Genomic DNA, 26,840 nt, shown 5'->3' with positions numbered 1-26,840 from the left:
TGTGGTACAGTTTAGTGGTCATGTCACTGGCTGGGAAAACCACAGGCAAAGTTGTGAAAGGATCTGGTTTTAAATTATCTGGCAGTAATGTTATGTGCGTAAGTCATTTGGCTTTGTAGCTGCCGCAGATAAAACTGCAGAGAGCTTTATCTCCTTAGCCAGATTCTTTTTAGAGAGTATTCGGATCCGTGATGTCAGACAGTGATAATAGTTGTGAGCTGCTGGTTTCAGGCAGGTGATTTCATGCATCAGACTGTCATTCCTTAAGGTATTTTGTGTCTCCCTCCTGCTTCCAGCTAAACTCCCCTGTGATAATATCATTGCTACCCTCCAGGTATCAAGTAAATCTTCATACAGCTTCTGATCCACCTTCAGGACAGTCTTGCGCTTCCTTTGCCTTCTGCTCCTTTCTCTCTTCCGTTTGGAGAAATGCTGCATCAAGCGAGGGTGGCTTGTGAATGGCAAGGGTTAGTGCTGCATCCCCTTCAGCCTGTGCCAAATGGACAAGTGAGTTGTTAGTAAAAGAGATTTTTTTTTCTTGATTATAACTTTTTTTTTTTTTTTTTTTTAAGCATCGTTAAGTGGGAGCCATTGAGTAAGAGAGAAGTGTGATCCTTTTCATTGTGATGAGAATGCTTGGAGACAGGGAGTAGTGGGAAACAGAGTCCAGCAGTGAAGGGTGGGGATGTTGCTGAAGTTCCAGCCTGGTTTGGTGATACTGTGGCGTGGGGCTGAGTCAAAGGCAGTAAGCTCTCTCCCCCGTTGGAAGGAATTCAAGCAGGTGGTCACGTTCTGTTAGCTCTTCTTCCATTGCTGAAATTCAGGCATAACTTCATCACAGGAGGAGCATGCCGCATGCTTGTCAGTGGTGCTGCGCTTGCAGATACTCCGCAAACAACCTGGATAAACTGGATGTATTGGTTTTGTGTGTGTGTGTATGCTCTTCAGGTAACTTCTGGTATGGTTTTTTTTTTTTTTGTTTTCACTGTAATGTTGGATTAGGGGAGCAAAAAATGCATGCAACTTCCCATCTTTTCTCTAGCCACATGTATGTAGGGAGTGAAACTTAAATCCCCTGGGTAGGACTGTTGTCGGTCCCCTTCCCCCGCTGTCATCTGTCCCTTTGCTGTCCCTTAAAGGCGTCCAGTGCTGCAACAGGACCGGCATTGCACTGCTACAAAATGGGGGCTCAGTCCTTTTGAGAAACCTCCCGAACCTCTCACTGCCTTAGTTACAACAGGTAGCAAGCCCAGTCTTATTACATTTTTACATATATCTTATATATCACTTACACATACACAGCTAGACATACAAAGTAACTTACATGTATGAGTGTGTGTATATGTATGTAAATCTTATATATATGTGTGTGTGTGTATATGTGTATACGTATATATAAATGAGAGAGAGGGGTTTGGATTCTTCATTCTGCACAGCAGACGTGCTGGGTGTCCTCAGGCACAGGGTTAACTTGGCACACGAGATGCTGCAGAAGGTGGTTGGTAGAACAACTTTGAAGAGTACATGGTGTACTGCATTCATCCGCTGGCGCTGCTCCCACAAATAGCGTTGGTTTGCAGCTTGTCTGCTTGCTCTTCCCACTCATTCGTTGCTTCCAGCAGTGTCTCCTCCTTTGTCCTGATCTGATACAAACAAGTTCTGTTTCAGATCCTTCCGAAGGGCTGGATGGAGCACACACCTTTGAGGTTCGCATCCTCTGCTGCTTCAGGTACAGATGAGCTGAAGCAGTCTGAGAGCAGCTTGTTTAAACCAGGAAAAAAATTGTTCTGTGTGGTCTTTGGTTGCCCTTCATGTGACATTGATTATGTTACATCGCTGTTTTCAGGTGCAGCAGCATCATCTCCGGTCTAGCCTGGCACAAACACTGCTGGGAAAATCCACGTGTGGGTCTGTTTTGTGCCTGCGCTGTTCCAGGGCTTGTGCTGGCCGCTGTGATGCGGGTGTGCTGCCAGGTACCTGTGCATCCGACTTGTGCCTGAACTTTTCCTTGAGCCTCCGGAGTATCAGTGGATGTCAATGCTGATATTTCTTCTTACGCCTCCACGGGTGCATCTGTGCTTCCTCGCACAGTGTATTTCATCCGTGTCCCTTGTGTTTCCCGCTGTCTTGTGGTGGTCCTTCCCCGGTGCCTTTGGGTGAGCTGTTGGTTTTGCACAGCGTCTGGCACGGTTTGGGCTGGACGCTGTGTAAGGAGGGAGCGAGGAGGCAGTTTTGGCAGACGAATCTCTGAGCCGTTTGACCTTTCAGTGGAGAGGTGAGGTGCCTGTGCTGGGAAGCATCTGAAGTGCTGCACCCCTGCCCGGGGCAGTCTGTGGCTGTTCCACTGGCGCTGCTGGAGGCTGGGCCTGTGTTAAAGAGAAGAAAATGCCTTTGTGCTGTTTTGACTGTTACCAGGGTTCTCGCTTTGTTTTGTTAGGCGTGATGCTGCTTTTGTTGAGACCCTGCTGGATGTGCCCTGCCCCATCTCCCTGGTGCGCTCTTTTCTAAGGGGCTGCGTCTGTGTGGGGCACTGGGTCTTGCCAAGGCGTCATGCATGAAAATCAAAGTTTGAGGCCTACAAATATCAGGCTAATTGACAGACGGTGATTGTGGCCTTCATGAATGAGAATCTGGAAGATGAAGGGTTTAGGTTACATAATTTAATCATCCTTGGAGTCCTAACCTGCTTCCCAGGGTCTCCTCACAACTGACGCTCTCGTTGCTGCGGCTGCTCTTACTGCGTTGTGTCCAGGGCCAAAATGCAGGGTACCCGTGATGTGGAAAGATTGCTGCTTTTTGTGAGCTGGTAGCAAGGAAAAGATTGGTATGAGAGAAGGAAATATGATGTATGGGCAAATAAAAGGATTCTCAGGTGGAATACTAGCCACTGGGAAGAGAAGCCGAAAGCAGTATATTGCAAACTGGGTGGGAAGGGAGCGCACAGGAAGAGCCGCAACATCATATAAATGTGCCACTGGCTGAAGGTCGGGGAGAATGGACATAAACTCCGGGGATAAACGTGATCCTGTTGACTTGCGTCACTAATTCAGACTGGACCAGTGTACTGCTGCACTAGGCAGACTTAAACTCACTTGGAAAGAACAATCTGTAGAAGAAACTGTGTTTTAAAGTTATTTGCGTTTACTGTTTGCTGATTGTTAGAGGAAATCACCCCGTAGTTTCTCAAAGGCTGAATTTGTGTGGAGAAGCAGTGTTTTATTCCCAGCTGATAGACCGTCCCCGTTTTGGCCAAGTCCTCCACGAAGTCTCAAAGCTGCGTAGGGCTAAGTGTGAGAACGGCTAAGCGTGAGAACAGCTGTGCTATCACACCGGGCTGTGTGCACACTTGAAGTCAGGCAAAGATTCAAAGTGATTTGGTGGATGTGGCTCAAAAAGGAATTTGCAGTAATTAGACCAACTTGCAGAAGACGACACTTGCTAGTTTTCACTTTCCAACAGTGCAATTTGGAAAGCTGTAAGAAGAACTGTCGCAGACAACTGTTGAAAATGAAGTCAACAGAGGTCATGAGAATATAAATTGCCTTCCCCTCTCCTTTTAAAAGATTTACAATAACGCCTTTTCTTTGTAAAGAACTTGTAAGCCAGGGTTGTGAATCATGTGTGTTGTATGTGATGGATGCATGGGGTGTGTTTTTGTCACTGTTTAATACTGAGCTAGGAGAAAATGGGAGAAACCTCGCAGTCAGAATTAACTGAAACAATAAAAAGCAGAGATCTATTTATGGTTGTGGTTGTTTTTTTCCTTTTTGTTAATGTTAGGAACAACAGAACTGCAGTAGTGCAGGAGGGGACCAGCTATGGTAACACTCATAATCAGTTACAAGGACCACCGGTTTTAACACTCTGAACTGGTACATGCTCCGTGATGCATATTATGAACAGCATCCGAGGCGTTGCTTCAAGCAGCTCTTGGAGGAAATGGGAGTAAAGGCAAGGATGGATGGACAGATTCTTGGGGGTGTGATGGAGAGGAGATGTTGATGCTTGCTGTGAACAAGGAGCCAAGGGGCAGAGCTGGGAGACAAGGTGAGCAATGAACGGGACGTTTAGCACTTTTGTGTGACTGCTAAAATAAGGTGTAGCAGTTGGATTTCAGAGAGAGACTGATTTCAAGGTGGGGATAGCACTGTAATATGGGTTTGCTGAGTTTACAACATGAGGGAAAAGCGAACAACAGTAGATAATAAGATGGCAGAGAAGAGGAGCCAGTCCAGCTGGAGCAGAAGAGGCGACGGGCTCAAGCCTTCAGTGAGCTCCACAAACACTGGAGGAGAGGAAGAGTGAGGACGGCACACGGGTGAAATAAAATTGGAAAGAAGACCATAAATGGGCAGTGAGGCAGAACTTGTTTAGAGGCCTGTTACTAAGGAGAGGGACTGGATATTAAGGGAGAAGAACCAGAGATGTACTATTGCCTCAAGCAAAATATGTCACGCTGGCTTGAGTTTGAAAAGAAGTGGGAGAGAATCCACTGATTCTCGCTTGCACTGCAGCAAACGTAGCTGTGTTCATGCTGGCGTGGGGAAATGACGGTGATGTAGTCTGGGAAGGAGCTCAGAAGAGTCTTGGGTGATTATATACGCATGCAAACATATGCTCCCCTGGTCAGGGAGAGTAAGATTTGGAAGATAATGATAAATTACTCCTTGAAACATTTGGTTTTTAATGTTATTATGGAGGTCACTTTGTGTTGTTTGCTGCTGCTGTGGTGAGTGATCAAAATGTTAAATTTCTTCTTCATAACCAAGGTCACAGTCTTATGGGATTGATCTTCCGATCGCAGGTGAGTTTGATTCATATTAAAGATGAAGCTAGGTCGCTAGGTCTTGTACTATTTACAAACCTGGAAAAATGAGAAAACTTGTTCAAAGGTTCACTGGACAGAGGAGCCCAAGGATTTGAAGGTGGCTTAAGACTGAAATGATTTTAAGTACTCGTATTGCGTGAAACAGCTTTTTTTCTAAGCAAGAAGAAAACCTCTGACTAGATGACATCTCAAATAGTTTATTAAGAATAAATATAAAGAAGACAAGTATAATTTTCAGGAGAGAAATATGACTCAATGTTAGAATATGTTTTTAATTTCCAGAAAAGGTGAGAATAGCCAAATACCTATTTGGTTTGGCAGATTCCCATGTGCAGAAAATCTAAAACGAGTGCAAAGAAGGGTTTTTAACCGCAGGGTGTAAAGAGGGGAGAGGTGATGACTGAGAACAATCCTACTGATGGTCTGGGTGTTCAGTGAGAGCCCTCTCACTCCCAGTGAAGAGGAAGCCTTTTATTAGTAGTTTGGGATAACTAATAAAAATAGCGATTGGGAACTGAGTGGATAATACCCAAGGGGAAAGCAAAATTTGAATTACAGTCAATAAATTCCCTGCTTTTGGGGGGAGTCCGTAACACTGGTCGTGCTGCAAATGCCACTCGCTCTGGAGATTTGAACGGCTCCTTGCGAAGGAGGCGTGGAAAAGGTCTGCATCTCCCCTCTGCTCTGCCTGGGGACGAGGCACGGCTCAATTTGAAAAGACAAAGTCGTAATTTGGAGGGGAAAAAAATCCCCGAGGCTTTGTTTTAAAGTCAAAATTTTAATTCCCTTTGTTAGAAATCTTATCTTTTCTGAAAGACTTGTGAGCCCAGTGGAGCACAGTGAATTTTATGCACTCATATATCACAAAAAGAGCGGAAAAGGTTGTTAGACAGTTTGAGTGTTTTTCTCCTTTATACAAATTAAACTCGATTGGGTGATGACTGGCTGAGAGGAGAGGTTTTATTTTAACAATTGAAACTCTTAACCTGCTTTCAGGATAAGGAAGTTAAATTACAGAGCCAAACACTGTGGTAAAAATCTGGTGATAGGGGAGAGAGAGCAGAAGACGTTACAGACCATGTGGGGAACCCAAAGGGGCCTTGGTTCTCAGTATGTGCGTGTGTGAAGATGGCACAACCCTTTTTCCCCTTCTGTATAATTAGTTTAAAATGTGATTGCATAACAAAATGTAGTTACTTTACACTTACTTGGGCAGTTTTTCATGCACAGCAATTGATGTTAATACCAGCAGGCTGGCCTCGGCGTTACGGACTCATTGCAGACTGGGAGATCTGGATGTTCTGGCTCTCCGAGCTGTCCGTTCTGTGCACACGTAGTCTGCCAAGAACGCTCTCTTGTTGGAAGTGGGGTCACGGAGCTGTGTGTTTGAAATAAATTTTCTCATATCGTGGGCAGCAGCGCGTGCCTGGCTCCTGGCCCAGCCGTTGTGTGGGGCCTTGGGTGCGGCGCGTTAGCTTCTTGTGTGGCTGAGCCCCTACTTCTGTAGTGAAAGCATTGCTGGGGTTGGAGTTTGCTGTAAACGTACGCTTCGGAACAAAATCTGAAAAAAAACCAAACCGAATCCAAAAAAACCCAACCCCAAAAGCAAACAAACAAAATACCCCACCAACATTCCCCCACCCTTCCACTAAAAAACGCCAAACCAAGCAATTCTGATGTAGTATCTCTCCTTTTCTGCTGGAAAACTTAAAATGAAAAGTCATGTTCATTTTTATTCTAAGTGTCCATGAATTGCAGTTACAGTGAGAAATTTTTTGTATGTTAACCGTAGTAATTACAGCTGCCACAGTGACAACCATTTTTTTTTCAAAATGGCTGCTCTGTGGATTTTAACCCCAGCAAAGATCCCTGTGGCTAAAACTGGCAAAACGCAGCACCAGGGTGTTTCTAAGCAATTAAATGCTGTAGCTCACGCCTGAGCTCCGGATGACGCCATCGCGCCGGGCAGGCTATCTCGTTAGGCACGTGAGGATATTTCACCAGGGAATTTGATTTCTGCGTTTCCAAATGAAAGGAGAGCTGGTGGCACATCCGGGCTCTGCGGGGATGTGGGGAACAGCGGCGTTTTGCAGAGCAGGGTTTTAGAACCTGGTTTTGTTTACTTTGTGTCGGGTTCTCCCCATAAAGGAGAGTATCTCCCCATTAACTTTCTTTGCGTGATCATTTTCTGCTTTAAATTTCTACTCTCAATAAAATAAATGTTTCTAGGTGAACTAATCAAGCTCTGTTCAGGTAGGTGTGTACTGTCACATTTTCCTGCTTACATAGCACAGATACAGGCATACGAAAAAAAAAAAGAAAAACCCCAGACCTGCAAAAGCAAAGCTCATTTCTGGCCAGAATGTGCTGATTTGCTCCTCATCCCTTTCCTTAATTTGTAAGAAGTCTTGATTATTTCAAGGATGTTGCCATATTAGCTCTGAAAGTAAAGTGAAGGTATTTCAAGGTGACATTGAGGCAAGAAGAAAGAGCAAGCAGTGGAGAAGTGGAGTTTTTCTTTCCCTTAGATGGCTTTATCACAATTAAAAATGATTGATTAAGAGCTTTAAGTGGTGTTGTGATAGGTGAGTTCATTGTGTGACTCTGGCTGCTGTTCTGGCACTCTGTGCTTGTCCTCGCTCTGGAGATGCAGTGTGTGAGAGGTGCAAATCTCACGCAAAACTTTCTGTTTAGTGCTGTCCGTCTGGTGCTACGGGGCTCTGGTTCTGTGGGAACCTGCGGCTGGCCGACAGCAGAGCGTGTGGTGGGGAGATCTGGGGTCAGGATGAAATACTTGCTGCAGACGGATGGGCCTGCGGTAAAGCGCCTCTGTAAGCACCCTCGGGGGAGGCAGCGTTCTGTTTTGACCGCGTGTGAACAAGTGTGACAGTCTGGTTCGTGGGAATCATTCCGTTTCTTCAGCCTGACATTTGATTTTTGGAACACATTGCTTTAATGTTTTGGGTATGTGCTCTTTCAGGTAGAGGCGTTGACCCATCAGCCCAGAGCCACCACAGTACACGCAGTCAGAGATTCAGAGCTCGCCAAGCTCCCCGAGGGCGCGCTGACTTCTATCAAACGCAAATTCCCCCAGGTAAGAAAATTAAAGTGTTTTCTGTCTACCTCAGATGATGTTTGAGGAGCTAAAACTCTCCATTACCACCAAATCCTCTGGGTTTTGTCTCAGTATTGATGCATACTGAGAAGACATTTTGTTCTCTTTGTCTGCCTGATCTGATCTATACCAGCCTTTCACCAGCTTCTCTTCCTTTATCAAGTTTAGCGTGTTTTGTGGCAGGGCTGTTCTGCGTGTGTAAGAAGTTCATGCTCACATGCAGAACACATACTTAGCAAGGTGGCAGGCACTTGGTGCTGTTGATAGTAAATGAAAGTTTGACTTCTGAAATCCCTTTTCAATGTTGTTATGCATTTGTCTTGCTCACCAGGAGTCCAGGTCAGCCCCTGGTTGTGTGTACCTTTATTTCCAGAGCATTGGTACTTGGGGGTTGGTTTTCCTCTTCCTTGCATTTTAGGTTGTCAGTCCTCATTCTGCAGCTACCAGATCTGTCTGCATCCTGAAGGCTGTGATTGCTCCCTTTGAATCCGACAACTCATCCATCTTCTTTAATTTGCTTGACATTATAGCTCTGTCCTGCAGATTTGGAGCTGACGGACTTGAAATGTAATTCTTTTGTCCCGAAGTGCATCAGAGACATTACACTAAACACTAAATCATTGCACTGGCCTTACAGGCAATACTTTAATGCTGTTACTTCAAACTATTTTTGATTTTTCTTTTTTCTGTCTGTAAGACATATACTTATTTTACCAAATGTATTTAAAAAAAAAAAACCTGCAATAGTGATAAACCTAATTAAAATACCTATATTCCTTTGCCTTCTTAGGACCTATAATAGTGTTTTTTATTTTTTTTTAACTGTAAATAGAAAACCTGTATTCATGCATTCTCATGTTACAGTAACCGTGGGGGTTTTGTCTGTATTATTGCTAGGAGAATTTCAGCATTGCAGTAAGTGTTCAGAAGTTACATAAATGAAAAATAATCTTGATTCCTGTAAGTGTTCTTTTTGCTTTTGTTTTGGAACTTCTGTCGTGGGTTGTTAAGGCACTCCTGTTCTCTGAATTTCTCTTGAATAGTCCTCTAATTCTGTTCTCTATTTAATGGAGCAGATTTCCTGCCTGCATTTATGAACTGGTAGCAGCATGCAGGTTCTGTATGTAACTGGCCACAAACTGGGTACCCACAGCGTGGCCTCCTGCCTTGAGGTGCCCTTTTGAATATCACTCTCCTCAGGATGGATTGAAATGTGAGGAAATGAGCTGGGTAGAGTTTAAAACCACCTTTCCCCTTACATGGTGGATGATTTTAAATGTTACCAGTAAACGTTTAAGCTTTAAATTACTCATAAGCACTAAACATGTAGTATGTAGTAATGCCTTGAACACTGATCTGCACAGAGGTTGTGTTCTAATTCTGCCTGTCCGGGGCGAGAACTGATTTCAGTGTCTCTTTTCTCTCTTCCCTTTTCCCATTCCGTCAGCTGGCAGACTTGTTTTCCCCTAGAAAGTGCTTTCTGTGGAGATATGACTCTTTTCGCTTTGCGGTTAAAGTTGAGCTCCAGTGTTATGTTTATAGTACAACTCAAACCATGTGTTTGTAATAAAGTTCAAATGTCTTCTCCTGTCTGAAGAGTGCAGCCTGTCAGCCTCAAATTCCTGACCTTCTTGAATACAGAGTTAGTTTTCTCTAGGCTTGCAGACAGTTTGGCTAAAATAAATATTTTAAGGAAATATGTTGCAAAAAAGGTTGTTAGAAAAACATATTCTTGCTGCTGTTTGAGATCTCCAAATTCTAGAGAGATGTTAAGCTGGTATCAAAAATGTGAGAGCTTACATTTTTATTATTTGATTGTTTTAGAGCAAGCATTAGAAATAGAAAGAGGAGTGTAAGACAAACTTTAATGAAGTGATTTCTGCAGTTAATGCCTTCAGACTGTCTGAAGAACCTAAGATAAAATATATTTTTTTAATATGACCTCAAAGTTCTTGTGTCTTCTCTTTTGGTCTGTTAGGGCCATCAGGTAAGAGAGGAGAGACAGAAGTGAGAGGGAATTGAAGTGATGGAAGAAAGGAATAGAGTAGAAAGTTTGAGTCAAGTAGAAAGTACAAAGTCAGCTTTAAGGGAGTGTACCGGAGAGAGGTTTTTGAGCTGGAAACTAATAAATTGCATACAGAGAAAAGGGTCTGGGTAGCAGTTTCTTAGTAAAACAATCCAGGCGTTGGAGGATCAAAAGCTGACCGTGCCTGAAAAACGTCATGCAGTTGTGAAAAAAATAACTGTGTTAACAGAATGCTTTTTGGAGTGACGAAATCCTTGTGATGGTGGAAAAGCTTTGGTACCAGCCTGGGGCAGCACGTTTGAAGGAAGAGGCAGACCGAGTGAAGAGAGTCTAGAGGACAAAAAGGAGGCTAAATGGTGTTTAAAATATGAACCTCTAAAGGCAAAAGGACTGAAAGGTTAAGGGAAGACATGGTCGCTATTTTCCAGTGTATAAAGTTCCCTTCTGGTAGAAGGTGCATAAGCTACTCACCGTACTGGACTGGAGCGGACGGGGATATACTGAAACTGCAGCAGTTGGATATTAAGAAAAAGCTGATTCTGCTCCCTAGAAAGGCTGGAAGGTTGTTACTTGTTTTTGTAGCCTCTTAAAAATTATGTTTGAGGTAGTGCTTAGTGCTGAGCAGACGGATGGGCCAGATGAATTTTCTTTTCCTGTTTTCTCTCCTGTTATTCTAGTAGAATGATTTATACACAGGGTTTATGATGTTTTCCCTATCCAACCAGAAGTAATAAAGTAATGAAGGGATAGCGGGTGCGATAATTGTGAAATAATTGACTAGGTAGGAAGAGCTAGCTTGTGGTTCAGCAGTGTAGGGAGGATTTCCCTCTTAGTCCTCTGCAAATCAGAAAACCATCTTTTAGGAAAAGAAGCAACTCTGCCTCCATCAAACACACGCTCCCCTACCGACTGGTAAGGATGAGTTAACCTGAGTCTTGCTCAGTGGAACAGTGATCAGACATTGCTGCTTCTCCCCTGAGTCAGGTGGGATGCTCTCTTAGTTCAGAGGAATCCTGCACCAGAAAGAATTGCTTTTGTTTTAGTGTTCTTCTTGAAGCTTCCATACAGCCTAAATAGTGGTATTGTAACAGCGAGGAGCTGGGCAGTTCCTGGGATGGAATTACCCTTGCAATTAGGTACCCTGGAGCTTTACTGTTTCCTGTCGAGGGTGGAGAACCCCTTAATTCTAGGAGTTAGTGGAAGGACTTCATCCTGCATACTTTTCACCAGTCCTGATGTGTCTGTAGATGATCCAGAAAAGGATCCAGCTCTGGAATGCATTGCAAGAAAATATTACCTGAAGGTTAAGAAAATTGTAAACGTGAGTGGTGCTCGCCCGTGAGAGCAATGTCAAATGAGGGAAATCATGCTCTATTAGTCTGCACAATAATTCAGGTTCCTTGAGCTGTGATGTACAATCTGGGTACATCAGTACAAGCCGATGCGTGGGGAAGCACCATATGCTTGCCCTCTGTTTTATCTTCTCTCCTGGGCATCTGCTTTGGTCCTGTCAGAGAGGGGATCCTGCTCTGCTGGGATCTTGGGTGTGACCCACTGTAGCTGCTCTTGTTCTGAGAGATGAAACAGATGGGTGAGCATAGGGATTCTCATCTCAGTTAGAAGTAACAGCCTAAATTTCAGAATATGTGCCCAGAAATGACAGATGTTGTCTTCTAGATCTTGTTCAGTCTGCAGAAGTCAAATCTACATCTTCTAGCTTCTCAGGAAAGCATCCCAGCCTTGAGTCACTCTGGCTGTGGCATCCTAGACGTTCCCAGTTGAAGGTGGTCCACAGGCAAAACTTCTCCTTTGTTTCCTTGGAGCTCGTGCTTGAGGGCCACAGCTCTCCAGCATACCCATCAGGGCACTGGGCCAGCGAGAGCATTCGCTGCTCCGACAGCCTCCGTGCTTGCTTCTGGTGCTGCCTGCAGCTTTGCAGAGCTGCAGGAGCAAAAGGGAATTGATTCTTTCTATTTTCATCGCTGCCTTCCGTTCTGAAAAGTAGGACAGAGAGTCAGCTCACGATTTTTGGCACTGCAAAGCGGTTTCAAAGCAGTGGCAGGAGCGCAGGATTTGTGAACAGATTACAGAGATGTTCTAGCATCAGTGTATAACTTGGATCGCATTTCATAGATTATCTTTGCCTCTACTGAGCTGAGATTGTTTTTATAATTCTAACTTGAAATTTAGACCTGCTGCTGTTGATGGAAATGGCACTGAGAAGTTGCTTGGGAGCCGTGGGGGGTTAACTGCCAGCCAGCCTTTTGCAGGCTGGAAAAGCATGATAGAAAATAGAGTTTTCTATATCTTCCTTTTAATTCTCTAAGTCCACCCTTGGGTTTCAAATATATTCAGAACCCATCATGCATCTTGAGCAGCGAGCCCTGCTATCTCTGTGTGCGTGTTTTAACCAGAGCTTCTCTGAAGCGGAGGGAGCCTTCCCTCCATTCTCTGCCTCACAAAGCGAGTTGGATGACGTGCCCTCTTTTCAAAGTGGTTCCCTCAGGCATCGTGTGTATCGTGGGTCACGTTATTTAAGCTTGATATGGTGCTGTGGAATAGGTCAGGAGAGGCCATGCTTCTAGATTTTTCTGTGTTTTTTCTCATAGCCCATTAAAATAAGTTTTCCTTGACTGTCAGAGAAGTAGATGTGAAAAGGCGAGGAGAAAAATGTTCGGCAGAAGCGTGGTCACCGACTGAAGCTGCCTGACACGAGGCGGGCAGGAGCGAGTGCTTAGTCATAGCAGTGATGTGAGACTGACATTTTTCTTCAAGACACAATTGATCAGAAGCGATTGAAGCTCAAGCAGCCCCAGGATTAAGCTGCAGCTCTTCTGTGTGCTTTACTGGCGCTTGTAAAGGCACCAGAAATTGTTGCAAGTGAGCATTTAGGATTTGCTTTGTCACCGCGGTTCTCAAACTGTCGGAAGTTTTAATCGGTGACCCCTCGCTAAGCACCTCGGTTCTGTGACAGAGTGTTTTACCTGATCTGGGGCTGTATAAAGCTTCAATAACGCCCTGGTTTTATTCAAGTTGATGATCTAATTTATCTCTCCTCCTCCCTTGTCCCTCAAAAAAAGCCTTAAGAAACCTGGTAGAGAATACTCTCGGCTCGTAGAAAGAGCTCCGCAGAAGCGAACACGCTATTGTGCGAGTTTGTGTAGATAAATGGCTGCTATTACTATTTTACCCCAATTGCATTTACTTTGTAGAACAGAAAACCCTTGGCAGTCCTGTTTTCTGTGCCAGCTTGTTCACATTGGGTCTGCGGGTGGTAGAAAGCCCTTTTACGTGTCCTTTAACTAAATCTCAGATGGATGCGAAGGTCTAACAATACCCCGCTATGCAGGTACCAATAAATTGTTATTTAACATACTTAATTTAAAGCTGGCCTATCAATGACTGATTTGAAGTTTTAAAGGCTTAACTATTAGGTAACTTATTTTTAAACTTCAAAGTCACCGGAGAAAGTCTTTAGCTCACCTGCAAGCCATGTTTTTCACTGCAAGAATACTGTTCTTTTGGAAATGGGTGGTGTTAGAGGGCCCGCTGGAGAGGATCGGAAACAACTTGGAAGGAAAGCCACATTCAGTTTGGTTTTTTTTGTTCTTACATATATTTCATATATATGAAATATATTACATATATTTTTTTCTCTTCTAAGAAAGATGGATTTGTCTTACACAGTACCTTTTACATCAGTTGCTTGTTACTGTGAATTTGGATATTGGTGTAGATTTTCTGGAATTTTCCCATGATTTCTCTAAATGAGCTTTGTTCAAAGTTAGCTAAGATGGGAAAAAGCCTTGTTGGGTCCCATCGTTCTCTGCTAGCAGATAGTCAGTTTGCCAGGCAATCTGTACTAGTCGCAGAATGCAATAAACATCCCTGAGAAGGTATTTTACAAATGAATTCTCAGGAAAATCACTTTCAGAAGGACTTGTTGTGAAGCAAGTCTTCAGTTTCACAGCTGAACAGGAACAGAAGCTTTAACTGGAACCCAGCCTTGGAAGATAGCTAGGTGTGGATGATAGGTTGAACTATGTAACAGGATTATAGGAAACACAACGCTGCAGAGTGACCGTAGCCGCTTGGTGTGGGAATTACAGTCGCTGCGAAGCATGAGGGGCTCAGGACAGCCCCCAGGCCCTGAGGTGGAGGGAGCAGAAAGCCACCTTCGCACCATCGCTGGCAGGGATGCAGAGTTACGATGCTGCTGGGCCCCACTGCTGGAGAATGCTTGTTTTGAAATTAGAATTAGTCATAGAATCACAGACTGGTTAGGGTTGTAAGGGACCTTCCCAGGCCACCCAGTCCAACCCCCCTGCCAGGAGCAGGGACATCTCCAACCACATCAGGTTGCTCAGAGCCCCGGCCAACCTGGCCTGGAATGTTTCCAGGGATGGGGCATCAACCACCTCTCTGGGCAACCTGGGACAGTGCTCTATAGCCCTTATTGTAAAAAAAAAAATAAAATTCCTAATATCTAATCTAAATCTCCCTCCATTTATTTTGAAACCGTTGCCCCTTGTCCTGTCACACCAGGCCCTGCTGAAGAGTCTCTCCCCATCTTTCCTGCAGCCCCCTTTAGGCACTGGGAGGCTGATCTCAGGTCTCTCTGGAACCTCCTCTTCTCCAGTCATCCTCAAGTAGGCAAATCCAGTCCCCTTGGGAGCGGGAAGGTTAGTCCTTGCCCTGCAATGCAGAGGCAGCAGGTCTGCTGAGTAATTGAACGTTAGTTAAGCAGAGGGAAAATTAACGGTTTCCCAGAGCTTTCTCTGTAGCAGCTGCAGAAGCAGCCATTCGTGTTCAGTACGAGGGAGCTGGGGGGACTGGGGCTGCTCAGAGAGCTTGGGTCTTAGTGGTGACGGGGCGGATTCAGAAACGGCCAGGAAGCCAGCGTGTTTCTAGTGAGCTGAGGTGGTGAGTGGTGAGCTGGGCCAGAGAGGTGGGATTGTGCTGAGGAAAGTGCTCTCTAATGCCGTTTCAGAAAAAGAAATACTCTGCCCTGTTTTGCTCTGCACAAAAGTGTTTTGGTGAGTTAATCTGAAAAGGTGAGTAGGTGGGAGGAGCAAGATTTTATTTCCCTTGCAAAATGTCTGTCTCAACTGAATGGCCTACTCTGGGACTGGTTTTATGAATTTACAGTTGCTGTAGCATCTGCGAGAGCAGGAGAGGTTTGGGGGCTTGTGGAGAACGGTAATCATGCACTGGGAATCCTGAGTAGCTTTTGAGATGGAGAAGTACTCAGTGTTTCAGCCCTGTAAGGTCAGGTTTGTTCCTTTTGGCCTGAAAAATCCTTTACATGAGCTCAGGAACTGAATTTTTGTTTGCTTTAGGTTAGGGTTTTTATTTTTGGCCGATGTTGGTGTTTTCTTTTCTTTTTTTTTTTTTTTTTTTAAGGTGACCTAGTTGTCTTTACGACCCAGACAGGCTGCATGGCTCCAGAGTCCAGGCTCGTGCTGCGAGACCCTATAGATGTATATTTAGGTTCCTGGCAAAGCCCTGTGGCCTTTCTGAGTCAGTTCCCAGCTGGAGATGGCAGCGGTGGGTAGGAAAGTGGGCTCCGAGTCACAAGGAGAAGTTTAACCTGCAGCGTGGCAGTTTCAGCGGTGTAGCTCTGTTCACGCCTGGCCTTACAACAGAAATGCCTAATTGATGTCTCTGCTGCTCATTACTGTTTGAAGTGATTACCTGTGACTAACTGAGCAGGATCTGCTCACTGCTGGTGCGGCTCTTAATAGCGAGGAATGACAAATAATTCAACTTCCTCAGACACTAAAACAAGTTTATCTCCATACCTAGAGTCAAAAAGTTGCGTTTCCTTTGCAGGCAATTAACGATTCTTGCCTAATTTAGAAGCCTCTGGTGTTCTTGGCCAAGTCTGGACTCCAGCTCGCTGCCTTTTTGCAGTGCAGGTTTTTCTTCAAAGCTTAAATCCCAACGGCCTGATTCTGTGCCAGCAGATTGGGCTGCGGCTCTGTCTGTGAGAGGGGGATGTGCGTGCAGGGCTGGGTGCATGGGTGCTGGAAGAGCCTGTAAAATGCAGGATGTGCCGTAGGGATGAGCACACCGGACGCTTCCAGCTGTGCTGTGAGGGCCGTCTAGCCCTGCGTGACGGTGACACCGAGGAAATGAGACAATTTTGCATTTAGAGCTGTCTGGGAAGTGCTCTGCGCTCTCCTGGCACCGTGTTTGGGAAAGACGGGCGTTTGCGTGGGAGAGGGGCTGGAAGTCTTGGCTACTTTTGCAAAACTGGTACCAGAGTCCATCACTGGCTCGGCTGCACTGGGGGCAGTGGTGGAGGCTGTGTGGCACCTCCAGAGGATGGAAAACTTAACAGTTTCTTCCAGGTTAATCTGCTTCTTCCCAGCGCTACTGCCAGAGTTCCTGCCTTCCCCCTCTGCCCAAACCCTCACTGCCAATTCCCAGAGCTTTTCCTACGAAATCTGGCTAAATAGGGAGGGTGGGAATAAGCGACTGCTGAATCGCTGCCCGGATGTCTGTGCTGAGGTACCTGCCTGCCAGTGCCCTGTTACCTGCCTTTCTCCTGCCTCTGTCTCGTCTAGGCGTGCCTGGAACAACTCTGTTTCCCTGTGGGGTGCGTGACCTCCCAGCCCCAGGGCTAATTTCTGCTTGGTTCCTCCTCCTCCCTTCCCCAAGCCAAACCAGCCCCCTCCATGTCAGCCCTGGTCCTTCCCTGGCTCTCCTGGCCTCCTTGCGTGGCCTCTTGGGCTGCGTCTGGCTGGGCTGCTCCCTCTCCTTGTGCCAGGTTACTAGAGGGGTTAGAAGAAAGGGGTTTGGAAACCTGAAGGGTGATCTTTTCTTGAGTTCTCCCAGTTGTACTGAATTGGGTGACAGCTGCTCGGCACAGTAGTGGGTGTAGGTCGCTCGTGGAACCTGGGTCTGTTGTCGATGAAGGGATGTGATTTACATTGACTTCTTCCTCAGACGGATGGACAAGTCATTTTTAAAGGAACACATTGCCTTTTTATGAAAGAAAATTTAGTGTACGTAATATAAAACTCCAAGGAAATTTCAGGCCAGTTCTTAGCTCTGATCCCAAATTGATGTTCCTTCGACGTTGCCATGACTGCGACAGAGTGACTCATCCCGTTATGGTTAGCAATTTGCTTGTCTTACAAAGTCACCAGGGAAATAATTTTTCCATATCTATACGTACCAAGGCTGCAAGGTTTGCTCTAGCAAACAAGACAAATAATATTTCCTGGTAACAAGAGCAGCCAACTGGAAAATGAGACCAATAGATTCTATTCTTAGTTCCGTCATTAACCTTGGACATTTTCTTTAACTTAGCTGGAGCTCTCCTTGACTGTCTGTAAAGCAGAAAAAGTTATAAATACAGGAGGTGGTTTTAGTAAGTAATTAAAATTCTGACAGTTAAGTGGTTCAGAAGTGTAAAATGTTCCTAACACCTTCCAAGGCTGCTTAAGGAAAGTCCTAGTGTGCAGGTGCAGGTTTAGGTGAATGCGTGTGAGCTGGGTGTAGCGAACGCTCTCGAGAGGCAGGTTGTCTCCTGTAGGAAGGGCAATCTGTCTCCTAACTTTTGTTAAGAATTCCTTCTTTCCCTCCCTGCTCCCTGTAGTTGGGACAATTTTCGGTAGCTACACCCAGCACCATGATTGAACCCCAGATCTTGGTGGTGTTAAAGTGGTAACGAGTCCAGTGGGTGGCTGGGCGATCGTCAGCTTTGTTGTACTTTGGACAAATGAAGCGTTTGAGATCCTGTTTGACATTCCAGGGTAAGGAAGGAGGCTGAGAGCTCCTCTGCTGTCGATAGCTGCCGTTGTTCCGCCGTTGCTTGTTAGCGGCCATCGTGCTGCAACAGTGCCCTTGGTGAGACGGGTACGGATCATGTGTGTCTACTGTTGGTGCAAATAAGAGAAACTTTGAAGCTGATCTTGGATCACTGAGGAGGTGGTTGATGTGGCATCTCTAGGAACTTGCAGTCATGGCTATGGGATAGAAATTACTGAAATAACTTAACTCTTACTGCTCGCTGTAAGTCGCGCTATGTTGGAAGCTCCCTGTTTGCTCTTCTCCCTTCCTCCTCCAGATGCTAAAAAAAAAAAATGTTGGTGCTTATGAAAGCTGTGGAGTTTCAGTCTAGGGCAATTTATCTTGTTTCTCTTTAAAGCAGGACATATAAATGATTCTGATGGGCATGCTGACCTGTCTTGATGCTTACATGGTCTTTTGTTTGAAAGATGCATCCTGAACTGCTTGTTCTTACGGGAACAGTGTGTATTTTCTGTGTCCCAAATCCAAGGGAGCCATTTGCTGCTGCTTGTTCAGCTTGATAAAGAATTCGGGGAATTTTTGGTGTGGTTTTTGGTTTGCTATGTCCTCCTGAAGATTAGAGTTATTTTGACCTTTGAATTCTCTGTCTGGGGGAGAGTATCTAGTGATTGCTCTATTGATTCTTCATGCATTTACATATCTCTTTGCATTATTTGGCAAAACATTCGTGCATAGCTTTTCAGAATAAATGATACGTTTCCAAGTCTGTCATTCCTTGGTCTTGCAATTATTAGTTGTCTGCTGCACCACTTGTTGGGGTTATTGATTGTAAATGTTGGAGATAAGCTTGTGGTTTTCAAATGTGCTTGACTATTTGAATATTGGCTTATATCGATGTAAGTCCAGCTGGAAAAAAAAAACTGGGAAAAAGTCTGTCCCTTCAAAGGTACCACACAAACGTGATTTGAGGGAGAAAGCAATTTCTTGGGTAGTTCTGATTCTGCAGAGTGTGTATTTGTCCCTTTGTTCCAGTTCTCTGAAACTGGTTTCTGTAAATGTTGACTAATTCACGGCAGCCAGGAGGAAGGAGGATTGTATGGAGCGTCTGGCTGAGTACAGGCTTGAACCTTTAGTACCTACCGAAAGTGGAGGTGTGCAGCGGCCGCGGAGCTGCAGTCACGCTGCGGAGGGGCAAGAGAAGTGAAAATGCAATTTGACATGTTTCCCAAAATAGTTGGATTTTTTTTTTCTTTTGTTCTCAAAGCAAGCTAAATATTGCCTTTTGCTTGTTTGTTTGTTTTCTTTTCTTGTTTTTCCAGATTAGAGTAAGCCAAGGTAAAATAAATCAAGACAAATGATCAATCCCCATGCGTTACAGCCAGGAAAGAAGTTACGCTGATAAAACCTTATCTCTGTCTAGTTCAGCTTGCGCTAACGGCTTGCAAAAGTTTGACAGCATCCCTTTAGATGCACTATTTCAAGTACATTCTGCCTGAATGTTTGTTTCTTGTCTTTTTCTTTCTCTCCCCTTGCTAGGTTGTGACTAGACTTATTCATTTGCTGGGCGAGAAGATTCTTGGCAGCCTGCAGCAGGGAGGTAAGACTCATTCCTGGACTGCTCCCATTGATGCTGGTGCTTCCTCGGAGCCAGATTTACATCGTTAAATCTGGAAACAGAAAGCGCATACTTGAAAAGAGAATTTGTCACTAAATATTTTAGCTGTTCTCATAAGTGAATGGTGATTTTTATTTTTTTTATATATATATATATATATTTTTTTTTTTTTTTTGGCAGAGCACGGCTAAATAAGTGTAGGAATGGAATGATTTGCAACTGAGATAGAAAAGTACCTCTGCATATGTGCAGTGAAATTTCCTTGAAATTTCTTGCAAGAGAAGCTTTCAGAGGGAGCGTTGGAAATAGCAGCTGTAATAGATTTGAAGCGGGTAGTCATGCTGAGTGGCGTCTGCATGCAGACCGACTTAATATGTCTGTCTTTGCATTGCCTTGATGAGTGTCTGAGAGGAAATGGCCTGCTGTGGATTAGTCCCTAAGCCTGGTGGATGTGGCAGAGGCAAAATGAAGTGTATTTACTGATTGAATTGAGTGAGTAGGAGGAGATTTTCCACATTTTCTCGAGCAGCTTTTAAAAGAAAACAGATGCACATTAACTACTGAGGCGGCTGTAGGTTCTTTAGTTTTTGTTTGTTTGGGGTTTTTAAAAATTACTTTAATTGCTGTGTTTACAATATTCTAAGGAGGCTGAAAATGAGGTAGCCAACTCATGTTTTGGAGCAGTCTTGAGGAGTGAATCTCAAAGTCCTCTCTTTATTTACATGCTCAGCTTTCTGTCCACGGTCAGTTGTGTACCGATCTCTAGCGATAATGGTACCTACACCTTTGTGCACGCGGAAATGCATTTATGGCTTCAGGCAGAGTCTGCACTGCTTGGGAAATATGACAATGTGCTATCTGGAGAAAACTAGTAATAGCAACAGGAGTTCAGTCAAGGAGTCGCCGTTGAAGTTCTGAGGAAGAAAGGACCGATGGAGTTGAAGGAGCTGAGCAGTGATGTGTAACTTGTTTGAACCTCCAGATATCTTCTTGAAGAGCAGCAAAGAGTGGAAAAACTATTTAATGTTCTGTGCAGAGCTGTTTTAGAAGACTTGAAATGAATAACTCAGTTGCTGAATATATTTGAGAAAGGTTTATCTGACATTTCTTTGTGTCCTGCAGTGTACTGGCAGTCTTGCATAGACTTTGAATGAGTTTTCGCATGCCATATCAAGGATTTCATATGTCCATCTCAAGAATTCATCTTAATGGTGCGTGTTAGGCCTTTCCTGGGTGAAATGAGATAAGTGGGATGTTAAATCCCAACTTAGATGACAAGTTTATCGTGTACTTAGAGTTGAGTTGGTAGGCATTAGCAGCAGGGTAAGGTTGTTTGAGAAGGCTTCTTTAAAGAGAAAAGAAACAATATCAAATAAAAAGAACAGTTTGTAGAACACCTCTGTCACTGATCTTTACCCGTTCTAAACTATCTAGGAAGATGTTAGTCTTTGTCACATGCATTGCATGCTTCTGTCAAAAAATGCTTTCCTCTGCCCACACTCTTTTCCTTACTGAGCTTACCGTGTTATGTTGGAGATCCCTCCACCGTTACTTTGCAGCTACCTCAGAGGCTCCGTATTTTATTTTAATACACCTAAGCAGATACCTGTAAAGCTCCACATTTTCCCATCTTGGAGAGACACATTCCCTGTAGGAACTTTGTTGAAAACAGGTGTTTATTGCCTTGGTTAGGAATACCATAAAAAGGGAATGTTATTTTTTGGAGTATTTTGACACTGACAACAGGTTTTGAGGTTTTGTTAGTTAATCCGATTCCTCTTGTGGGCGAATCAATGCCTGTCCCAAAGCTGTGGCTGTTCGAAGCGAGCAAAGTGCCTTTTTATCTTTTCCTTAACAGGTCAGGTGAATGCACATTGTATTTAACCTGTTCCTGGCATCCGGATATTTTTAGCATTGCCTTGTACCCACGCGTGCTGTGTCAGCAGCCAAAAATGATGGAAATTGATCTTCATCCTCTTACAAATGAGATAGGTGGGAACTCTTTCATTTTATGTGATATGGAGGATGTTACATTTATCTTAGGTTAAGCAATTCAGTGATCCTTTCCTTGCTGTCTGACAGCTGAAAACAATGAAATGACACCGAGCTTTCTGGGTTGGCTGATGGCAAGTTTTTTCTTTTCAAACAGGTCATCCTCTTGGATTACACAGCTCGAGTAGCAAGTGGGATGCCGGAAATCCTGCCAGCAATCTCTCCACAGTAGCAATCATGCCGGTGTCTGAAGAGGTGCCGCTTACGGCTTTTACTCTGGAGCTCAAGCATGCTCTCAGCGCTGTGGGTAAGAAGTGTTTACACGTTACCGCATCGCGGGAAATAAATGCTGCTTGTCTTTTTAGAGAGTTAAGGCTAGGTATCTGTCATTGGTCAGAGGTGGATTTGTGCTGCGTTGAGGGGAGCAGCGGTACAGCAAGGCTCAGGATCAGCCTTTTTCATAAACTCCTGCTTCTCTGTTCCCATCCCCAATGTGCCTGTAATTTTAGTGGAAAACGTTGTGGCCTTAATGTCTCAGAAATACCAGCCAATGCGTCTGGCCTGTCGCCTCGGCTGCCGTCAGCACTCCTAGGGCTGCAGGCGCTCCAGGGGACAAATCCCACCACCAGTGCACGCTTCCCACAGCGCCTGTCTGAGAGTCTGGTTCGCTCGCTCTCATGTCTGAGAGCTTTCAGGCTTCCTCAGTCATTACGGCTTCACTCAGCAGAGGATGGCTTACACAGTTTTCTCTTGTTGAGGTCGTGCAGTGAGTGGTAGGCATAAGACTTGATGGAATAGGCTTGTGAAGGAGATCCAGGTTGGCACTGGAAGTCCAAACTTAAGTCATTGTGCCATTTGTTGCCAGCTTGTTTGTTTGTCTTGGGCTCACAAAAGCATGTATTCAGCTCACAGTTGAGTCATTAACTGCTTTATCTGTTGGTGAAGTTGTGGGTGCAAGTTCCAGTTGCTCACAAAACCGTGTATTTAATTCACACTTCAGTTCACGCTCAGTACTACATTTCCTGAACACCCTCTTCTCATCCTCATACACTATCACAGATCTCTTCAGTAAACCTCCTGTAGTCGTGTGACGAATTGTTGGTCTGCTATCTCATGGCTTATTATTTTGAGAAGTACAGGTTACCTGATGCTTGAGGTATAACCACTTACGTTTATTGGTTATTTCCTTTTTGACCTTAGGGGTATCTGGAGCTGGCCCTTATCGTGTTGCTTAAAAAAAATCTTTTAGGAGAGCAAGCACAGGAAAAAGGCTTTGATGCTTGAATTCTTTCACCTTTGGAACTATGGATTTGTATGCAGCTTGTGGAGGTGTGTTACAGTGAGGACTGATTCATGGGCATTTGAAGATTCCTCTTATTTTGAGATGGCAGAAAGATTTTGCATCCTTAACGGAGCATAGATCTCAGCCAGAGCTGTATTGCTAATGGGTACTTCTTATGGATTGCTGCCAGCTTGTTTTGATGTGTGACAGTGCTGGGAGCCTGTAAACAAAACAAACAGAAACTTAAGTACATGGATGGACTATTCAGAATAAAAATAACCATTCTGGCTGAAAGCAACTAGAACGTAGCGAACGAGGGGTTTTGTGTGGATCACTTGGCCTTTCCTCGTTCAGCCTTCTCTCCTCTTTTCTCTTCCCACACTGCCGGCTCGGCAGTGCTTGGCGGCTGTAGATAGTGCTGTACAACCTTGGCATCTGAAGTTCCTGCCAAAACGGAGCAGACGGCTGCAGTGGGCAGAGGAGTGTTGTGTGGAAACACAGCTAGCCATCTGCTTCACCGCACAGCTGGCAGAGCAGGCTCTCTGGCCCTCAGAGCCTCTGTTCCTCACGTCAGCCTATTGCTTACCCAGCCCCACGGCGCCCCGAGACAGCGGTTAGCCTTCTGCCAGTGCTTTGCTGTGCGTCTTTACGTGCTGTACAGTGCTGAGGGCTTTTTCATGCAGGCCATATATAAATAATTTTTTTTTTTTTGGTAGCTTTTGTATTTTCTCCTTTATACTATGGCTGTAAATTGTTTGGGTGTTCCTTATCGGTGCTATGAGCACTGTGCCACATGATGCTTTGCTATGAGGAAAAGTGCTGGTTTTTTGAACGACTTCTTGCATCAAAAAATGAAATGAGTAGTAAAGTCAGTGTCCTGAAGCAACGTTCTGGTTTACGTGGTATTCACCTGACCAACTAGAGCTGTACCCATTCCACGTGCGAGGAAATGGAACATTTGTGTGAAAAGATCTGCTCTTGGGCCTTGGTGAGCAGCTGGTGTATGGGATCCCCATGCCTCTGCCACCTGAGTGCTTACCCACTTCTGGATTCCAAATTGTCTAATTAGCGCTTGGGGTTTGGGTGTGAACCGCGATTAGTCCTTAAATGTATTTATGGAAATGAGAGGTGTTATTTAATATGCTTGAGAAGGTTTAATTGAAAATCTCTCTCTTAGGGAAGTCTCTTTCAGCGCATATGTTCCTAATTTTGAAAATACCAGGTTTCTCTCTGTAGATTTGCTGCTATTAGCGTATTTTTCTTGTTTATTCTTTTGGTTTTGCTTGAACCAACTTTTTTTAAACCATAAATTGTAATCAGATGTTGCCATTTAACACTTGGCTTAACATTTGATCCATATTGTTTCATTGCTCTGCGCTTGAAATCCGTTCCGGAGCGGTGGAGGGCAGCCTCGGTATGCATGAGCGTGTGTGGGGTGAAAGCTGTTTGTTTTGGTGTTCTGTTACAACTTAGTACATTATTTTAGAAAATGCCTTGCTCTTCCTGTTAATGTAGACAAATACTGCAGTGATGCCTAGAATCCCCTTGCTGCAGGTTGGAGACAAGAGGACAGAAGAAATTAGGAGAACGCCGGCAGCTATACCAAGTTCGTTGCAAGAACCATGGTGAGGGATCAACTGCTGCAGTTCCTGGGGGGAGCCCGTCCTCGCTGGGGCTGACCCTCCGCCCGGGGAGAGCGGCCGGGATGCAGACTGGGTTGTAACACAGCCTGCAAAATGAGAGGACGGTTTTTCTCGTCCTGGAACTGGCATTTTAAGGCTATTGGCAGTGCTATGAGTTGGAGTTGGTTGCAGATTAATCTGTTTAACAGGATTTTGTAATTTTAAAAAAAATTTTTAACTGCTTCCATCTTATTAAAGGAGTATAAAAATAACGACAAGTAGAATAGCTCAGTGTGACAGCTGAAGCTTCATTACACCATTAATTCATATATACTGTCCACAATAACTTGAAAATTTTTCAGAATTTTTTTTCCCCAAACTACTTCTGGCTGTAATGTGGCAAGGTTTATTGGTTTGGTTGCTTGATTCTGTTGTGCGAATTTAATTATACTTCTAAAAAATTTCTGATTTTTAAAATTTGTAGTGGGAGCTCCTCATGTGACCAGATTACTTCCCATACTGGGCTTTCTGGGCCCCAGAGCACGGTGGCCTGGCTGACCGCGTTGTGCTTGCATTCAGCACGCAGGGAGCATCAACATGTGGTACCAACCACGGTTTTTGTGCTGGTTTCTTTGAGGTTTGGTATTTCTGTGGTTTACAGTAATTCAGATATTGTTTCTGGACAGTGTGAATGTGTCCCAGTTAAATACCAAGGGATGTTCGCGTTTCCATGGTGTTTGTTCTGTTAAAAGCTGGACAATGAAGCAGTTACTTGGTTTCTGGTGGGAATAACTCAACGTGAATCTGCTTTCATCTGGAGACAGGCAGAAATGTAAAACATGATCTGAGCGCTGAAGAGAGAGGGGGAAGGTCCTGCAGAGCACGGTGAACCCGAGGCCGCATCACTGCTTCTTTGCTCCCTGTGCTTGTATGCTTTGATGTGAAAGCTCTTTCTTTGAATCTTGGTCTTTGGGTCTCCAGAGAAAGAGGATGTAGACTGCAATGACGCTATGATTCTGTGATAGAACTTCCAAAAAGCAGGAACAGAATTTTCCACTTCTGAACTGAAGTGAAATGAAGATGGGCAAGTTTTAGTCCTATGCAAAGTTTCAGGTTAGGATAACCATGCTGATGAATTCTGGTCAAGGTACGTGATGTCTCTCTTTATTATTAATATTTTTTTCCCTTAATCCTGTGTCATAGTTTAGCCCCGCTTGGGACCAGACTATGCACTCTCTCACTTCCCCCACCCTCTGAGAGAACAGGGAGATATAATGTAAGAAAAACGGCTCCAGGTTTGAGATAAGGACAGGGAGAAATCCTTAAAGTTACCGTTATGGGCAAAACAGACTCGACTTGGGGAAAACTATTTGTTTATTATTAAACCAAAGCAGGAGAATGAGACAGAGAACAAGATAACCTACCCCACCCCTCCCTCTTCCCAGGCTTAACATTATCTCTACTACTTTCCCCCCCGAGCAGCACAGGGGGGAAGAGGGAATGGGGGTCACAGTCAGTTCATCACACGTTGCTTTACATCGCTCCTTCCTCCTCTGGGGAAGAACTCCTCACATTCCTCCCCTGCTCCAGCATGGGGTCCCACCCGTGGGCCACAGTCCTTTGTGAAACTGCTCCGGCGTGGGTCATCTCTTCCACGGGTGCAGTCTCTCCAGAACGGCTGCCCCAGCGGGCCCTCCACAGGCCACAGCCTCCTTCAGGCATCCACCTGCTCCAGCGTGGGGTCCTCCCCGGGCTGCGGGGGGATCTCTGCTCCTCCGTGGCCTCCCCGGGCTGCAGGGGCACAGCCGGCCTCACCATGGCCATCACGACGGGCTGCAGGGGAATTCTGGCCAGGAGTTGCGTTACTGCTCCCCCTCCTTCTGCACTGACCTCGGTGTCTGCAGCCGTTCCTCTCACAAGAAATTCTTCACAATTGGCTCAGGCAGACGCCTCTCAGGGTCTCTTCACATCTCATCTCCTCTCCACTTCTTGCAGCCGGGCCGGGCCAAGTTGGGCCCAGTCGCCGCCCGGCGGGAGGCCAGAGGGTGAGGGGTGCAAGGCCCACAAGGCTCGCGCCTCCCCCTCTCTGCCCCTGCTCAGCTCCTTCACATCTTCTTACGTTTCTTCTGTTTTCCCCTTCTTAAATACGTTCCCGCAGAGGCGTTATCACGGGACATTCTGCTACCAATCAGCTTGGCTTTGGCCAGCAGCGGGTCCGCCCTAGGCCTGGCCCAGTCCACTGGACAAAGGGGAGCGACTTCTAGAAACTTCTTACAGAAGCTGCCACCGAAGCGCGCCCCGCCCCCCAATAAATCCAGGCTGTCCTGGTAGAGCTGGGAGCAACTTTTATCAAAAGCTCTTCTGCAGTATTCAGATTTTTAAGAAGTGTTTGCATGACTCTGTGTTTTTGTTGTTGTTCTTTGACTGAGACCAGATACATGATACCACATGGCTGTGCAAATGCTGATGATATGTGGGAGCCCTCTGATCATCTGCAATTTCAAACTGAAGTAGAGAGAGATTCAAATCCAACATACGTGTCTCTCCTTCCTTTCTGCCCTTTAAATATAAGCTTTCTTTTTCATTTCTAAAAATGTAT

At 45.0% G+C, this 26,840-nt stretch overlaps 1 protein-coding gene across 3 annotated transcripts in view; it reads left to right on the top strand.

Moving 5' to 3' along the window:
* PNPLA7 (patatin like domain 7, lysophospholipase) overlaps positions 1-26,840 on the top strand; it is a 127,383-nt gene that overhangs the window by 41,939 nt on the left and 58,604 nt on the right. For all 3 annotated transcript variants that reach the window (XM_086763494.1, XM_086763496.1, XM_086763497.1), the window contains 3 exons: positions 7,809-7,922; positions 19,267-19,327; positions 21,495-21,644. In XM_086763494.1, coding sequence (XP_086619620.1) covers positions 7,809-7,922; positions 19,267-19,327; positions 21,495-21,644 — 325 coding nt within the window. The remainder of the gene's footprint in view (positions 1-7,808; positions 7,923-19,266; positions 19,328-21,494; positions 21,645-26,840) is intronic.

The sequence above is a fragment of the Chlamydotis macqueenii genome, chromosome 20 (assembly GCF_036417535.1).
Source record: "Chlamydotis macqueenii isolate bChlMac1 chromosome 20, bChlMac1.mat, whole genome shotgun sequence".
In the NCBI taxonomy this organism is placed as follows: Eukaryota; Metazoa; Chordata; class Aves; order Otidiformes; family Otididae; genus Chlamydotis; species Chlamydotis macqueenii.
This window is presented reverse-complemented; position numbering and strand designations above follow the sequence as displayed.